General features: G+C 43.0%; 1 protein-coding gene across 3 annotated transcripts in view; it reads left to right on the top strand.

Moving 5' to 3' along the window:
- DYNC1I1 (dynein cytoplasmic 1 intermediate chain 1) overlaps window positions 1-19,032 on the top strand; it is a 194,014-nt gene that overhangs the window by 86,891 nt on the left and 88,091 nt on the right. For all 3 annotated transcript variants that reach the window (XM_054815545.1, XM_054815546.1, XM_054815544.1), the window contains exon 7: window positions 18,640-18,729. In XM_054815545.1, the coding sequence (XP_054671520.1) occupies window positions 18,640-18,729 (90 nt within the window). The remainder of the gene's footprint in view (window positions 1-18,639; window positions 18,730-19,032) is intronic.

Here is a 19,032-nt window from a genome sequence, read left to right as displayed (position 1 = left end):
AAAACTAAAAGACTAATTCAAGATCTTTTCCTTTTTCTGAGACAGTCAACTTATGTGTCAGCTGTTGGAAGCACCTGTCCTTTAGGCTTGGAGAGAAAGACTCAGCTTTTCATCCCATTTCACTGCAATCCTCTACTGGAAATAGATTACGGACCACTTTAATAATTGCTTTCTTTTGTTTGTTTGTTTTTAGTTAATAGAAAAAAACAGAAACATTCTAAACCAAGTTCAAAGGGAACTTGGTCATCTCTATTTCTCCATCGAGGAGAAAAGGGGTAAAATCTGTTTTGAGTTTAGCTATCAATCTAGAAGTAAATTGAATTAAATACGAAAATGTTTGAAAGCCGAGTTGTATTTCATTCCAACTGCATTGCTGATTTAAATGGGGTGGTAGAAGGGGAAAGGGCTTAAATATTCAGCATTTTTATGATTAAGTATCCCTTGTGCCCCCACCACGCCTCCTCTGAAAACAAAACACAAAGCATGTTTGGAACAGCTCGTTACTGCCACGCTTCAAGGCCGTGATGCCTGTTCTGTTAAAGCATAGCCCAAAGCAAGGTGAAGTGCTGAGCTGCACCAGTGCATGTTAGCACCGTCTGTTTGATTGTGCATGTGTATGCTTGCACGTGCACATTAGCCATTGTACAAACATATCACAAGAGGCAGAGCTCATGCTTTATGTGTGTTACAGTGGACTTCTGAGGCAAATGAAGGAAAAGAAAAAAGTGTTTCCTCAATTAAAAAGCGTGCTGGTGGAAGAAAATGCCATTTGAATGATCAGTGGGCAAAAAGAATAATACTATTTAGAGCTTTCCAAGGGTAGGGAAAGAAAGTAAGTCTGCCTTTAATTCTGAATTCCATGAGCAGGACAGGGAGGGAAGTGTATCTCTGGTATTTATTTCATGTAAGGATATTGTACTGTACAAGTGGTCTGCGTCACTAATTTGTGCAGAGTATTCTTTGGCCCTTACAGTGTTAGGCAGGCTCAGCAGGGTGACTGATACACCAGTTGAAATGAGAAAAATGACATGCATAGAGATGAAGGCTGCTATTCACCAACACGTAACAAAAGGAAATAGTATGAATAAGCAAGTTCATATTCAGCATACCCAGGAAGTCTGGCATTAACAGCAAAGCTGCCATCATTCTGTTGTAGTCTTCAGGCAGTGGTACTGGTTCAAAACTGGGTAGATCTTACTCGCATTCCTGGTGCTAAAGACCTCGATTCAGTCGCTTACACCGCCTCTTGTGTAAGGTATCAGATCAACATACAGAACCCTGGCTTGAATTCTCATCTCTGACACTTAGGCTATGTCTTTCTGTTGTCATGAGGGTTCACAGTTTGAGCCTCTGCTCAAGCCTGAACGCCTCGATGCTCTGACTGTTGACTGCAGTCTGGCACAACTGTAAGCCAGCTGTGATCTCCGTGTGGAGAAACTCAGTTGGGTGAGAACACAGCAAGACACTGATCTGAGATCACATCTCACCTCCACAAGCAGGATGGCTTGTAACTGGCTGAAGCTACGTGAAGCCAGGAACACAAGCAGACATTCAGACGTGGCTAAACAGGAAAGGGTCAACACATCCTGAACTGGCGATTTGTGAAGTGGGAAATGATGAACAGACAGGACAGACAAAGCATTAGGCCAAATGCGGTGGCATGGACTGATTTGTATCAAGGTCCAGCCAGAAGGTAACACAGGGGGCCTGTGTTACTGCGGCAGCAAACGCCACAGGAGGAATCTGGGGTGGTAGTAATATTTATGTGCCGTTAATGAAGCTTATCTCCTTAATATTTGTAAAGAACTCTGGAGCATGCTATCTGCTGGATTAACCTGCACTGATTTTGCATCCATTTATATGGGAAGACATGTATTTTTAACATTAATTCTGCTGCATGTTTAAATGAGACATGCTTTACAATGTAATTAAGAAACCTTCTTTTCGCACAATTGTCAGCTCGCACTTTTCCCACTTTGCTAATGCCTTCAATGCACAAAAGCCATGAAGAAAATCTTTCCGTGACATGATGGCATTACCAGCTCTTTTCAAGTGGGAGGACTGTACTCCTACACAGCAGATTTTCCCTGTGTTGTGGTATTCATGCAGCAAAGAGCTGTACTTCTGAAGGGTTTCTTGTTTAAGCTCTTTCATGCTTCTTGCCTTGGAGACTTCTTTTAGACTTGTAGCCAAGAGGAGGTCAGGAAGTGCTCTGTGCTGCAGCTTCTTTTTCTGTATATGTTTCTATGTGGTTCTCCACAGATCCATGGAACACATTCCCTTCCATCTCTCTCCCTTTCAGAGTAGTTTATGTTTCATTATTTGCAGATGGAAAAATGACAACTTGACAAACAGGGGAGGATCTTTTTATTTAAATCATCGTCTTCCTTCAGGCTCCCATGTAATGTAATGGGGTAATACTGAGAATGCAAAAACCGATCGGATTTTATTTGCCCAGTGTGTGAAAAATGAACTTCCGTGCACATTTCCATGTGAGGTTATTTTTAGCTGTCATTCTGCTAATGGAATTTGCCCATCTTCGTGACTTTCCGATTTGGCCAAACTACTGATGCATTTACTAATGCCTTTACTGCCTTTGATTTTAGGGGGCTGAGTTTGGCTTTATAAAGTCTGTATTTTCATCTCTTTTGTACTTCTTTTTTCACTGCTAAGTACACAGAGTAACAACCAGGGATAAATGAAATCTTGAAAAAGCCACTAGGAATTCAGCAGTCCAAACCATCCCATCTAACCCAAGACACACAAGCTCCATTCTCCAGTTTTGTTTATTCTTTTCCTACCGTGATTTACAGCCAAAACACACTAGCTGTGCTCGCTCCTCATATCCCAATCACAAAACCAGGAAAGACTTTTCTTGAACTGAGCAGCACTGTTAAGCCCTTGTCTAACCGTTTCAGATTCATTTAACTGTGAGCACAAAGTTAATCAAGTTTCACGAAGATCTGGGTGTGATCTCAGTCATGTTAGTAGGAGCTCTGAAAAGTAGTAGAGTTTGAGGGCAATGTCCTGCCCACTGCATGTGCCAAGCTGCTTCTCTTGTCCTTCTTTCCCTGCTATTACATTTCAGTGCTGTAGGGGAAAGCACTGAGAGCATGAGGCTGTCAGCCAGAACTGATTCAAAATCTTTCAGCGGCAAAACTGAGTGGTGGGGAAGGATGGGACAGGCTCAGAGAAGAACCTACTGCAGAGTGGAGTCATCAGCTCAGGGAACCAAAGAGGGGTACCAGCTGGCATTGCCTGACCATCACTCCTCCATCTTCCCCCTTTGCTGGGCTGCCCCTGTGAGAGGGCAGTGCTTCCACTCTCCTCCCCTGAGTGCAGGGCTGTTGACCAGGGTGCTTTCCTACCTACCTGGCTGATCTTGTGGCTAAAGCCAGCCTATTCTGTAATGCTGTAATCAGGAGCAGCAAGGCTATAGCTGCATCACAGCAGTGGGGTTGGCAGAGCTGAGCTCAGGGGGTATTAATCAAAGAGGACATCCTTCTGCCTTTCTGCACTACTGGCCCTTGAGTACTGTGGATGGTCTGACCACTGCGTTCACTATTTAATTTTGCATTTGTGTCCGCAGTAAGAGATGTAGTACACCCAGAGATCTCTTCCAGCACCCCAGTTTTCTAGCATAACAAGTGAGCTTTGAAGTGACTTGCGTTCATGACAGCAAGCAATTACTTCAAAGTAGCATATACTGTCATGAGTCTGTACTAAGAGCCAGGAGCAAACCCCGAAACTTTCCTGTATCCTATTTTCTTGGAATAGGTGTTTTTACAGAAATTGATGTCATGGAATCGAACCAAAATTCTTCTTTTTTGTCTGTGTTTTGCTCTAAATCGTGGTTGTTACTGCAGTATAACAGAGTTCTGCTGTTATCTTCCACCTTCTCCCCCCAAAAATCAACCCATAAAAAACCTGTCAGGATTTTAGCCACCTGGTTATAGTTAGTTTCTTATTTTAAAATAGCTTTCAAAATAGATCAGACATTACACCGTTAAAAACAATTTTCCCTGTAGGTATTGAATATCAGACAGGGCTTGTAGTAATAACTGATAGGTATCTAGAATAATCTTCAGTATGGACTGAGACTACAAAGATCTGTCAATCACTGCATTTAACTTTAAACACAGATGATTTGAATTCATGTTAGCAGCATGAGGAAGTCAAAAAGATGGAATGGTGCTGTTGGAGAAAAGATGATAGGATTACCTCTGCTGTTAGCCTTTCCTGCTACTTGTTTGAGATACTAAATCAAGGTGAAGTTTATGAAAAAGGCTACAACGGGGGTTTCTAACTCTTCATTCCTGCTGGGATTTTCCTATTATAAATCTGCTGTCAGAAATAAGTGCTTTACTTGTGGCTTAATTTTATGCAGGCACAAACACCTTGGTTCAACACGTTTCGCCAGAGACAGTCTTGACTGTCTTAATGCAACAGAGTCCTCATTAACAGGGACCTGTGAAAAAGAAAAATGCACACATGCTCTTTTGTCGTTGGTCATTCATGAGCAGTCCGATGAAAACTGAAATAAAACATAAATCCCGAGGTGGTGTGGAGCTGGTGTGGAGACATGAGTGTTTGAATCACACAGCTTATGTGAATTATCCATCTTGAAGAACATTACACTCCACCTTTTGAATGAAGTTTCATTAATGTGGTGGAAAGCTCACAGTTTTTATTTGTTCTGCTGTGGCTGCTGAATTTAGCACTACCCCCAGTGCTCACCCCCAAAGCAAACACCTCTGTTGTGGTGATTTTTCCTTTTTTATCCAACTATATAACAGTACACGCGACTAAGACAATGGTTTCCGAGAAGCTCGTCAGACTTGCTTGGGCAGTTCTTTCTCCATGCAAGGACCATCAAGACAGATTGGTAGTACTTTGCTGGCTTCATAATGCATTTGTCACATTCATCTGGAGTTCTGCACGCAAAAATAAAAAGTCAGGATCAAACCTCAAAAGTGATAAATGCCCATTTGCATATTTCCTCCTAATTTTGGCACTGTCTGGTGAACTGGGCTGTCTTCCAAATGGGCACCGAGTAGATTTGTCACTGGTGTCTGTTATCTTGTTCTCAGGACACAGATGTGAAATTTGCCTTCAGGCACTCAGTACTGGAAGGATGACTTAAAGTTTGTCCCATCTAAAAGAAATTATTAACTTGAAGTTGTAGGAGACGGAATCTCAGATCACAGGAAAAGAGATCTTGTCATTACTGTGATGAAATACATCCTTATCCCCAACCCAGTGTGTGCTTCTGTGTAGCATTAATATCAGATTTTAAAATCCTCACTCAACTAAGACTGCATCCCTAAGGCAGCGGCAGCATTAGTCAGGCCCAGAAGAAATCCCTTCTTCATGCAGTGCTGTGAAATTTCAAATTTCAAAATATAATTTTGTTCCAGGTTGAAAGAAAACTCCAATGTACTGAAATGCCACCTTAAGTAAAATTTTACCTTATTTTCCAGTCTAGTCATTCAGCACACGTATGTTTTAACTAAACCCAAATATTTTTGTTTTCATTTGCTTCATCTCATGTTTTAAAATAATCTAAAAGTAAAAAAATACAAGAAGTACTTTTTAATGGAAAGCCCCCAAAAAATCCATTCATAAAATGTGAAAACAAGCCATTTTGATATTGCCAGAACTGTCTCTTTGTCTTGCTTTTTCTAATCTCCCCCCCTTCCACAAAGAAAGTGGCGCCATTTTGCAAAAGACTAATATTTTTCAGAGCTGCACCTTTTCGATGGAATATGGCTCCAGTGTCGCTGGCTTTTGTGATCGGCTGTAGATGGAATAGTCAACTGATGAAATATAATGTGCTTTGAATTATCTCAGCAAAACGCTTCGCTTGCGGTAAATTCATTGGCATGTATGCACATTGTGTTTCCTCAGATCAGGATGACAACCTCATTGCTGGCTGGCTTGTGGCATCCCAAGTTAACACATGTAAACTTCACAGCTGTGAGCTGTGTTACAACTGAAAGGACGTAGGGGCTGAAGCCAGCAACCTCTTTCTTTTGTTTTCCTCTAAAAAAAAAGTCCACGCAGAGATGCTTCTTCAAGTGAAGGACTATGAGGGAGCGTAACTCAGTTTATTTAATCTCTGTTTTCGTGTGGTTCTCTTGGCTTAACACCCCTGTCTGTAGCAGAGAGCTCCCGAACGCTGGCTGAAGAGAGGGTCTTTACAGTGTTTTGGGAGAAAAGGGAGGATTTTGATTTACAGGCAGTCTGTTGTATGGCACTTCAAAGCATTCATTTTCCAACGTGTGCCAGATACAAAGTAGCCACAGAAATGACTTTCCTGACGGGTCTGAACTGTGAGGTGAGGAAAGGGAAGCATGTTCCAGTGAGCGGTTGCAGTGCAGTTTAATCTTCTCAGGTACCCCAAATGCAGATGCAGTCTGCCTGTTGAGGCATCTGAAGCTACTGAACTCTGTTGAGCTTAAGCACAGAAAAACATACCTGATCCTCTGAGCTGCGGCGGATAAGCTGGGTTTTAACCATAGCAATTGGGAACTTGGGGGGCAGGGGCTGGTTTTGGTTGTTTTGGTTTATTTTTAATTAGTGTCTTACAACCCAAGTTCTGAGAAAAACCTTGAAGTGTTCATCTGAGAATACAAATCAGAGGGCATTTCTGTGTCAAACAGGTATGTGCAGGTGGGTATGGCTCTCGGCGTGCACAAACCCCCGGATTGCAAGTAGGGGATTTTTGATATCTGCTTCAGGAAAACCGATGCCAGGGAGGCTGGAGAGGGGCCAGGAGGAAGGAAGAGGCCTTCCTGGGGGGGCGGGAGACTTTGAAGCATGACCCCGAGCAGAACTGGGGTGGGAGCAGTGGGAGCGGAGGCGAGGGGCAGCGGGGTGCAGGGGCTGTGGAGCCAGGGATGGGAAGGCAGGGGTCAGGGAGGAGGGCGTGCGGACAGGGAGGCTCCCAGCGTGGGGACAGCAGCGCCGGGAGCGGGGTGCTCACCAGACAGGTTGCAACGAGCAGTTGGGGGAAAATGGCTGTGTTTTTTAACAGCTGGTTTGACATAATGAAGGCTGAGCCCTGATCACATACCCTGGGGCAAGCAGCAGCTGAAGTATCAGCCTAGGAATCAGGAGACCAGGGGTTTATTCCATCATCTGCAGCTATTTCAGGAGTGACTTTGGGTAAGCAGCTGATGTGCTTGTGCCTCGATTTCCCCACCACCAAAAGGCGTTGCTCACCTTGATACCTGCGAAACTGAGACACTAGAAGAGGAAGCCTCTCCTCTCGCAGTGCAGTAGGATAAAAACAGTGAAATTAAAATATGGCAAGTTCAAAACTGTCAGAGGGAATTCCTTTTTCACATACACTGATGCAAATCAGGGGTAACACCAGTGACTAAAGTAAACTGGCGTCAGTGGGAAACAGAATTAAGTGGGGTCTGTTCAGTGCCTGTATAAGTAATAAGCACACACTCATAGGGCCCTGACCCAGCTGTTCTTCTGTAGTTTAATTTTTTAATAAAACAATTTTTTTTGCCTGCCTTTTTTAAGACAAATGTTGAAATGAATCTTTGCTCATGTAAAATGCATTTGCCATATGACTAATGGTTATTTTTAAAGCGCTGAGCAAAGTATATGCATGTGTGTGTCAGGGAGACAAAGAGAGGGAGTCTTTGTGTATTTGCTGTGGTAATTGTTTATGAATATAGTTGTTTTTTCCAATTATCCTTGTAATACATCAGCAGTCTTGTCTCCATTTCTCTCTGTTGAGGTTTGTGTATAAATGTAGAGATTTATGCTCTCAGATATTTCAGTTACAAAAGTATATGCTACATCTTAAGCATTGATCTTTATTCATAAAGTGCTATAAGACAGAGAGAGAGAGATTTGTGGAAAAGATGGAGTTAAAAGTTAAACCATGGTCATGCAAACAATTGTGTGGCCATACAGCTAATTTCAGGGCCTTGGACTGAAACGTTATTTCATATCCAAAAAACAAAGGGGAAACTCTGAAAGGCCAGAACTCATGCTAATATCTGCAGGAGAAGTTAAGGCCAGAGTCAGGGCTGGACAATTTGACCTAAAGCATAGTAGTGTGGCTTCACTGACGGAGACACAGTATGGAAGTGGAGAATTTTTCCACAATAGCAAGATTTTATAATCTTGCTCAAGCAAAAGCACGGTGGAAAATAGGAGAGGTGGCCTGTGGAGTATAAAGTCATTTGCGCTTGGAATAAATGAGTCTGCGAGTGAAATCCCAGCCCCTATATGTCAGCAGTAAAAATCCCACAGACTTTCCTGGGTCTACAACATACTTAAGGTTTTAAGTACTAGTGCCCAGCTGAGGGAATGGTCTTCCGTGACTGACCTCGGAATCAGGCACCATGTAAATGCCAGATACATCATCTGTGTGTGTGTGTGTGCGTTTAATATGAAAGCAGCTTTTGTTTTACAATTGCTGCTAGTGCCATAGGTTGTGGGGACTGGTTTTCATTAACATACTTAGGCTTTTGTGATTTAACACTATTACATGATCTGAGTATTTGAAAATGACTTGAGCAGGCCCAATCCACAAAGTCTGCCACGTGTCTTGGTGCCCTCTCCCAGGGCTAGAGTTGTTTCACACTGCTGGCACGATGTGATTCCTTCCAGCAGCACAGCAGGAAAAAATCCTTACAGGTTTCAGAGGTTGTGAAAATCTGCATTGTTTAGCAACCCCTTCTTCATCCACAGAAACGAAGGATCTCCGTTGCTTGCTTCCTCAAGGATAACACCACCGCAGTTATACTGTAGGAGGATATTTTAAATTTATGCTATTTGGTTTTGGAGCTAGAGCTCTGTAAATGCTGCTGCAAGGCTTCTGCTGTTCAACCATTATTTCACGTTGGCATTTTTATTTGAAGGCCCAACCATGGCCAAGAAAAGGAAACTTCTGTACTTTTCTTTTTGTGTTACATCTTCCAACTGGAATATTTTCAAGCACAATAGAATTGAACATGGGCTTTGGGGAGGGAGGAAGAGGAGAAAAGGGAATCAGCTAGAAGAGATGATGGCTCCAGTGGGGTACTCTGCAGTTTAGTTCTCTGGGGACTGAAAAATGCTTTCAACCAGTGTGATGTTGCAACAGTCCAAAAGAGGAGAGAAAAATCCACGTCTGGTCTAGACCGACCAGAAACTAAAAACAAGGGACACTTTGAATTCTGAGACTCTCACCACAACTGAAAACTGTGCTCAGGCCAAGTAACTGGAAAATCAGTTTCTTGGGTTAGAGAAATGCTTCCCTGAAGAATCAGAGGCAGCTTTCCATTTTAATTGGTAAAGAAATTATTATATTCTGAAGCATTGATTCTAACACTTGAAATGGTGCAAAGGTTTGCAATCAGCGCTGTGAAGATATTTGGGTAGTTTCATATGGAGCTTAGTGAAATGCTACAGTAAAACAATTTTTTCTGTGACATTTTCTTGCCATTTGGCTGCGATAGTCTATCATTTGTCACAAAATGGAAAAATAAGATCTGTCTTCATAATGTACCAAAAAGAAGTCTGACTGCAAACACCAGTCAGGAAGAGGCATAGGGACTGGAGCTGAGTGGTGAAACCCTAGAACAGGAGATGGTTATGATAAATCATATACCAGGAGAGCTGAGAATCCCCCGACCAGGAGTAATTGAATGCGGTAATTGTTAAGGAGCGCTTTAAAAAGAAATGTTGAGTAAAAATTACTTACAGGGTGCTTGTTTTAAGAGGGAAGTGTAGTAAATTTCAGGACAAATTTTTAAGTGGCAATAGTACAGGCATGGCCTATGCTGTAGGTAATATAAATTTTCTGAACTAAATGACTCCTCTCAGTCAGTCAGGCTACAGTGTTTGTTTTCAGGGTGAAATATGTATTTCCTTCATTGCACTGGTACAAGGATGTCTGAAGCCTGAGAGGAGGACTCTAGGGATCTGGTTGAAATGCCCGGCAATACCACCTGCTCCTTGTGGGATGAGGAGTGAACTTTGCAGAGGTTTGCATTGCAGAATAAGGGACAGGATCAGAAAACCCTGTGGGGATGTGACAGATACGTGAGTAGTATTTCATATTGCAAGAAACAAGAAAATTGAGGGGTTTTTCTCTTAATCCTGCACTTTTAAAAATAGTATATTTTTACTAGTCTGCTCACTGTGGGAGATTAGACTAAATACGTTAATTCCAGGGAAAAGTGCCCTGCAGTCTTCTGGATTAGAGTGATATGTAAGTGCCAAACATTATCTATGTTATTTCATGATTAAATTTTAAAACAATATTTTCTTCGAAAAGATTCAGTCAATATACCTGAGTCTGGTAAAAGTAGTATGACTCATATAGCCTATATTTTATCAATATGTGAAGCCTGTCTTTTACAATTACAAAAGAGCAACACAGCACTTCAAGATAACAAAAAAATCAAGGGAGTTTGAAGATGCTGGCCAGTCTGTTCTTGTAGTGCTGTGATTTATTCTTGCTCTTGCAGAACTGCAGTCAAAGAAGATACAGACGGACCATTTTTTTCAGATGATTAAAAAAGGTACAGATAGAAAGTGGAGGAAGAATGTCACATGCTTCTGTTCAAGTCCTTTAGGTGCTGTGGCCATATGATAATTCCAGACGTTCATTCATCCAATGTTACCCTTTCTTTTCCTAATGTTCCCTTTTTATCTGATGGCTGTTAGAAAGCATGACTTCTTTGTACTAGTTCATAAGGACAAAATGATGTGTTGGGAATGTGCTGTATCAGGGATGGGGAACTTCAGAAGGATGACCTGGAACTTTTTTATGCTCCTGCAATGCATATTTAAGTATCTTTCTGGATAGGGGGCAGAGATATCTTGCACGCATATGATTCTTGCATGCAGATATGCTAGCAAGCTCAGGCTCACATGAAATTCTCATCAGAAATTTGTTGCCTGTTGCACAGAGCTTTGGCCAAGATCTGTTCACCTCTGTTTTTTCAGCATTCAGCAGTGAGCAGTCTTCCCTGCTTTGGCTAACTGAAATACATTTTAGGAGGCAGCTGCCTATTGCCAAGAAGAGCCTGCATGCAAGAATATTTCCATCTGGGATGACTAACATGTGCCCAATGTACGTCTAGTCTCACATCCCACTCTACAAACAAAATCTACTGATGAATTAATTCTCTTCTTGCTTCAAAGAGAAGTCAAAAGATGAAAGTGAAAAACTGGACATATTTCAAAAAATTACATTATATGAAAAATGGGTCATTCAGCCAGATTGCAAATCATAGATTTTCAAAAATGTGACATGTCAAACAGTCCTATTTGAAAAAGTATGTGTTTCCTTGCTTGTTGCATATTTTGCTAGTGATGGAAAGACATACTCAAAAGGGAACGATAGTGTTTTAACTCCTTCTTAGCATAATGCCAACAGTATTCAACTTGTTTGATCCAAGCTTATGTCAATATAAACACGATACATTTGTCCTCGCCCAGTTTGTAATTCTTTCATAATAGAAACAGCAAAATTAATTTGAACAGTTGTAAATACAAAAGTGATGCAACAGTTTCTGGTATTTCACAGTTGCAAATATCAAGTCTGCCTCTTGTGAAGACACTTGATTTTATTGAATGTGTCGTATGCACAGCTGATCCTTCTCATGTGCTGAAGGACTGTCAATGCTGATATAAAGCCCCATATAATGACCCACTGGCTTCTCATATATCAGTGACTCAGGCAATAAAATATACAATTGTGATGCTAATTAAATTGCTGTTTTAAAGATATGTCTTTAATAAAGCGATTGTTGGTGCCTACCCGGAATTAAAAACAGAACTGTCAGTCTAATGCAGTATAGCTGTCAATACTTAAAACAATACACAGAAGCTGCAACTTCTTAGCTAGTCTCAGAGGTGCAAGTCTGAGGAGGTGTAGATCCTCCACCCAAGACGAATGCACAACATGCTGCATGCTGTTTAACTGGTGGTACATATATTAGCAGAGCAGAAGCCTATAATTACATAAATCCTCAAAAAAAATTAGCTGTTTAGTAAACTATTTGAGCAGTACCAGTGCTAACTGCCTAAAACTGGCAATCCAAAACTCAACCAACAAAGAAAATGTTGACCCAAGCAAAACAGTATTCATCTCAAGAATTAAAAACCTAAGCCAGTGTCATGTGCAGTCTTCTCAGATGTAATTATTGCATTCTAGTTTGTCCTGAATGTGCCCGGTATGTTTTTCCATGCTGTAAAAATAAATCCAGTGATTCATAACCCTGGAAAGTCCAAGTAGGTAATAAATAGTCCAGCTCTGTAGAAATGTGGGGTCTGAGTTTCTGAGGTCATCTGTGCTCTCTGAGAACATTTCGTCCAATTCAGCACATCTGGGCATTTCTCCTGCAAGAGCCAGCAGCTTAGCCACGTGTTTACAGGGCTTCCCCTTCCATTTATTGCGATTGCAAAGTGGTGATCCATCCTTGTGGAGGCCAAGGCAAAGGCCAGGCATAGTGCTCTATGCTCATAGTGCTCAGGCTCATTGGAGCTAGTAGTTGGGCAATATTCGAAAATTAGTAGTTTACATGCAGATTAAACAAAACCAGGTTTGTAGGGAGAGATCATACTTCTTTATTAAAGCAAATCCTATAGCTGGAGAAAGAAGGCAAGCTTTTAGACAGACAAGATCACTTCTGGTCTGGAACAGAAGCAGGGGTGTTCAAAGCTGAGTACAAGCTGAGAACAATTGCTCTGTTTTTACTTCATCATGTTAAACAAAGCACTGTTAGGACTGATTGGCCACCTCCTAGAGCCTGGAGAGTCATCAAACTCTGAGTTAAGAAGAAACGATATTTGGTCTAGCTATGTCAGTCTATATTAATCTCACATATGGCTCCACCAGTTTCAGCAGACAAACATCTTTAACCTAAGCATTTAATGATCATTTCCATTGAGGAATTGTTTATTTACAGTAGAAGGCAGGGTGGCCTTAGTGGGCAGGACTCTAGGCTGAAACTCTGCAGCCAACCCTCCATTCTTCACTCAGCTGCTGGTCTACTGAGTGATCTACAGCGAGTGGGTCTATCCATCAGCTTCTGCGTGGTAAATGGGCATAATAAAACTGGCCTCCTTGCAAAGTCCTTTGAGATCTACAAAGGAGAAGTGTTACACAGCAGCTATACACTTCTTCATTACTAGGTCTTTTTCATGTGGTTCCTTTAATAGACATTTGGGTTCTGATTTAGATCTTCTGAACAGGGTGTAACACTACTGGTGCTAGTAGCAACTCTGTGTTTGCCAAATGTGACTAGAAGACTCCTACTACTGTGATGTAAGCAATTAAAAAGTTATTTCTCTAAACTTCCCAATGTCAGATATGCTCTTAAATAGGGAAAGGCTACTTGTGTTCAGGAGCTACAGAAATGTCTTCATCTCCCTGAACAATTACTACGATGGCACATCCAATCTGAGTAGGCACATGTGGAAACAAATAACCATATAGACACTCACAAATTCTCCAATAAATATACAATAAATGTTATCTTTTTCACGTTTAAGTATGTGGTGGGTTGACCCTGGCTGGGGCCAGGTGCCCACCAGAGCCGCTCTATCACTCCCCTCGTTCACTAAACAGGGGAGAAAAAGTATAACGAAAAGCTTGTCGGTCAAGATAAGGACAGGGAGAGATCACTCACTAATTATCGTCATGAGCAAAACAGACCGAACTTAGAGAGGGAATTCATCTAATTTATTATTAGCCAAAACAGAGTAGAGGAATGAGAAATAAAATCAAAACTTAAAACACCTCCCCCCACCCCTTCCATCCTCAACTTCACTCCCAGCTTCAACCTCCGGCCCCCCTGTCAGCGGCACAGGGGGACGGGGAATGGGGGTATGGTCAGTTCATCACATGGTGTTTCTGCCACTTCTTCATCCTCAGGGGGAGGACTCCTCTCATCGTTCCCCTGCTCCAGCATGGAGTCCCTCTCACGGGAGACAGTCCTTCATGAACTTCTCCAACGTGAGTCTCTCCCATGGGCTACAGTCCTTCACGAACTGCTCCAGCGTGGTCTCTTTCACGGCACGCAGACCTTCAGGAGCAAACTGCTCCAGTGTGGGGTCCCCCACAGGGTCACAAGTCCTGCCAGCAAACCTGCTCTGGCGTGGGCTCCTCTCTCCACGGGTCCACAGGTCCTGCCAGGAGCTTGCTCCAGCGTGGGCTTCCCATGGGCCACAGCCTCCTTCAGGTGCCTCCACCTGCTCCAGAGTGGGGTCCTCCATGGGCTGCAGGTGGAATCTCTACACCCCCTCATCCTTCCTCCATGGGCTGCAGGGGGACAGCCTGCTTCACCATGGTCTTCTTCACCACGGGCTGCAGGGGGATCTCTGCTCCGGCGCCTGGAGCTCCTCCTCCCCCTCCTTCTGCACTGACCTTGGTGTCTGCAGAGTTTCTTACATCTTCTCACTCCTCTCTCTGGCTGCAAAAGCTCCCTCTAACTTGTTTTTATCCCTTCTTAAATACGTTATCACAGAGGTGCTGATGGGCTCGGCCTTGGCCAGCGGCGGGTCCGTCTTAGAGCCGGCTGGCATTGGCTCTATCAGACACAGGGGGAGCTTCTAGCAGCTTCTCACAGAAGCCACCCCTGTAGCCCCCCGCCCCCGCTACCAAAACCTTGCCACGCAAACCCAACACAAAGTAAAACACAGGAAAATTAATGCTGAAGCATTTGCCATTATTCTGTAATATACGTGTATGTGTACATATGCATAACCATACTTAGGCACAATAGCAAATTTATGTACTATGAACATGTGTAAGTATGCATACATTGGCATTAAATAGTGTGCAATATAAAAAAAAATGGCAAATAAACATTCAGGTCACAAAGCCAAGCAACATTGGATATTCTAGAATGCAGGTTTCCTGGGCATCCTTAATTAGCCCTTTTGAATATGTATGATGATACCATTTTAATTACATGATAATGTGTAGGGTTTTTTTCCCTAACAGATTCTTGGTTCAGCCAGTCAATGAGGAGTAATTTTTTTAACCCTTCTATTTTTTATCTTCTTCTATTCAGTGCTCTGGCCTCAGATCTCATGTTAATGCACACGGTCCAAGCATTACACTGAACACGGAAAAGATTAATGCCCTTCCAAGCTTTTGTTTCTCTTCTGCTCCCATGACAGCATCTTAATATCCCAATGAACGTCTCTCTGCAACACATTTGTGAGGGTGAGAATACTATTATCTTCACAACATTATTGCCATCATGCAGAAACGCTGAAGCACAGGGAGAAAAAGGACAAAAATGTCAGAATGACAACTTTCAGTGAAAGCTAAAAGAGAGATGTGGGAGCTTTCACATGCGTAGCATTTCCCTAGCACTTTCTCCACTCAAAGCACAGGCCCAGTTGACTTCAGCTCTCAGCACTTCTGCATTTCAGGCCCCAGGTGTCTCTTGTTGAGCACCCAGAAAATGAGGCCAAGCACTCAAGAGGGAGGAAATTCCAGAATGATGTCATCATGCCTACACATGGGGAGGGGGAAGGAGCTAATCGTGCCCAGGCAATCCAAATTCTGGCATTTGCTAACATTTTAGCATTTGGCTTACAACCATATCGTTCTTTTAGCTGAGTTTCTCCGTGCGTGTGTGTACATTTCTCTGTAAATAAATAAGGACATCTGAACTGTGTCTAACCTGCTAAAAACTCTTGCACTGCCTTCCCAATAAAACTAATTTATTGATGTGTGTCCCTTGGAAAAAAAGGCATGGCGTGTGTTGTAATAGCCTTTATTATTTTTCCTGCTGCAATTAAATCTAGGGAAAGCTACAGAAGCTTAGTTTTGCTTGTTCCCAGAAGAAGAAGGGAAGTAAAGAAGATCTACCTTCGTAGGTGCTGAAGTATCAATACGGCCCCCAGCTCCAGCTCTGCTTCAGCCAGTCATTCCTTCTCTGCTTTAAAAGCAGGAACAGACAATAGGCCGGAAAACATTATGGCACCCAAAATCTGGGGGATCAAGGACTTCTAGGGGACAGGGATAAATTTACTTCACTTCAGCCTGAAAACCCGCTACTAAATCTCAAGTTTTACTTTTGCTACATCACCTCTATCCATTAGCAGCTCCGGCATTAAAAAGCATAGCATGCTGCCTTAAAAATGCCAAGATTATCAATTAAATATTAGTTTATTTTTGGTTTGCTTCCTGCAAGTTTTCTCAAACCATTCCCTTTTTGAAACTTCCCTGCACAAGCAGACAGGTTGGAAACAGGTTAAAAATGGAAGCTGAAATGCATATGTAAACAGCTGGCTCCAAGAGCTGGTGCTCTAGGGAATGAAAACTTGTAATGCAAGACTCACAAAACTCTTGTGGGAGTTGGCTTCGTTAGGTATCTACCATAAGCGTGTCTGTGTGCACAGATCTGTACACTGTTGTGATCCTATCTGTGTGTGCATGTGTACCTGAGGTTAGCAGAGTATTCACTCCCTGCTGCACCCGTCACTCCTCTCTCTTCTCACACTTCTCATCTGTTCTTTGAAACTGGGAGTGCCTCTCTCTTTCACACATCCCCATCTCCGCTACTGCCACAGACTGATGGCAGAAGGACCTTTTTCTTACCCCTCCTATGTGCATACAGCAGGTGAGCTTTTCTCGCTGACTCTCTGCTGACTGCGTTGGATGTTATCTACCTTTCAGCCAGTGGACAGAGCGATGTGTTCACCCTGCCAAACTGAAATGCCCTGGCTTGCTCTCTAAAAGCTCTTCGCCATAGCCCTTCTGTATAGAGTACCTAGGGAAATGTAATTGCCAAGTGAGGCATCAAAGGGAGGCATCGTGAATATCCTACCTTTGCCTCACTCCGAGTGGCTGCTTCCCCTCATGGTTTGAAAAATCCCTGATAAAAGGGTGACATTAGTTAGTAGTGCTTTTAATTCAGGAAATGCCTCCCCATCCATGCTGGATTCCCAGCCTGGGGAGCACATGGTTATCCCTCCTTGCTGATGACTGGGGAGCCCAGCTTTCCTCTTCTCCTTAGCGCAGTCACTAGCAATAGGGGGAGCAGATCTCGTGCCAAGATTTTTTTTCCCAAGAGGGAAAAGCGTATCTGTCCATGCTGAGACACTTCCTTACAGTATGTGGCTAAGCCATGCTCTCCAGCCAAGATGTCAGCTAGCAACACGTGTTCTATGGGCTTCTGGGGGAAGAAGGCTTAGGGTAGGCAACGTGGTGGGAATAGTATGGTGCCTATTACGTTATTGAAAACAAAATACAGCTGCATGTTACTGTTGGCTGAATGCAACCTGTCAGCACCAACATCTCCCCAAGAAGCCAGGACTGATTGCAGCCAGCCTTCACAGGAAAAGGTGCCAGTAGCTGAGCAGTTGGAGAAGCGTGACATGTTGCCCGCTTCCAGGCCATGTTAACGCGGCAGTGTCAGAGCAGGGAGTGTGCCTGGAGAAGCGCCATGTCACGAGGAACCGTGTGGTGACAGGCAGATTGCTCAGAAAGCCCCAAAGGAACTGCAGCCGTTTTGCTGACAGCTGAATGCCCTGGGGCTGCGACAACACGCATTCTCTCACGCGATGGGCCAACCCTGGGCACCAGTGGTGCTTGCTATGCCTTGATGGTATGTCAAGCTCCAGAATAATTCCTCCATAGGCCACAGATTTGCTCATCCTAATTGCTAATTACTGTAACTCTTTTAGGAGCAGGTCTATCTTCAGTCTTCGTAATTCACTGAATCTAGAAGGCTGAGAGTCCCTACCCTCTCATGAGTGTGAGTGGATTGGGTGCCAGCCCTGGGCACTGGAGAACGAATCACATTGCTGTAGCTGGGAAGAAGTAATGAGGGTTAGGTAGGCTATGAGCCATTTTGGTGCATCACCATCTTTCCAGCTCTGCTGTATTATGCTTTGGTCTGGACAATCAGAACCCTTGTAACTTCAGACAGACATCAAGGAAAGGAATGAATGGTTTGCCCTCCTGAATAAAATGAGAACATGTGAATGTGGGGAGAGAGGGGAAGGGAGAGAGGCATTTGCATAGGTCAGGAAAGGTCATTAAAACATCTGGCAGTAGTAACTGACATGTGTCAAATTTTAGTGTTCGTTAAATTCGTATTAATGCAAGAATGATTCTTAAGCTCCAAATGCCACTTTCAGTTGCCGTGTTCCCCTAGTTGATGGTGATGACTTTTCAGAACTGTACCATGCTTGTTTGCTTGCTAGTGGCATCTGACCTGAGGTCAGTTTTCTATTTAACCCCTTCCTGTAGGTCAAAAGACAAATTGATCTGGTGAGAATTGAATTGGAAATGAGGTGTCTGGATAGCAGGTGTCCCAACCATGGAATAGCTGCCAGGCTGAAACATGTTTGCATCTGTTCTTATGCCATCCCAGAAGTCATCTCTGAGGTCAGGGAGATATTCAGCAGACATCCGAGATGGGAAGTTGCCACAGGGAGCACAAGTGGCAGGTGCCCTGTGTTAGCGGATTATCTTGCAGTCTGGGGGGAAATGTCTGAGAGTGTCACTATAAGTATAAATGTAGACGTTTCCACTTATTGTGTGCTTTGCTTTACCTGTGTTTACTACCAGTTTATAATTGTAAAGAAGATACACAATTTCCATCCCCCTTAAAGAGGAGAATCTCACAAGTCTTTTTCTTCCTTTTTTTTTAGAGGATGAAGATGATGAAGAGATGGTGGAGCCAAAAGCACAGGATGACTTGGAGACGGAAAATCAAGACCAGAAGCAGGAAGTTAAAGAAGGTACTTTAAAAAAAGAAAAGGATTTTGTTACAACTTTAAAGGACTGAATCCTGCAAGTAGTTATTCTCATAGGTAGTTTCTATTATTAAGAACACTGCAAAATCAAAACAGTCACCAGTTTTATTGATTCAGAACCATGTGAGGTGCATAAAGCAGAAAATTGTATCCCAACAACCCAGCTGGTAGGTCTGAGAAGCTTGTGAAAGACACAAGACTTAGGCTGTTTAGCAGAACAGCATGTCCTCATAATTTAGGAACAAAGTAGAGATTCTTGGATTCCAGGACTGGTGCTTACTTGTCCAC

This window comes from Grus americana, chromosome 2 (assembly GCF_028858705.1).
Source record: "Grus americana isolate bGruAme1 chromosome 2, bGruAme1.mat, whole genome shotgun sequence".
Lineage (NCBI taxonomy): Eukaryota > Metazoa > Chordata > Aves > Gruiformes > Gruidae > Grus > Grus americana.
Note: the sequence above shows the minus strand (reverse complement) of the source record. Positions and strands in the feature narration are given on the sequence as shown.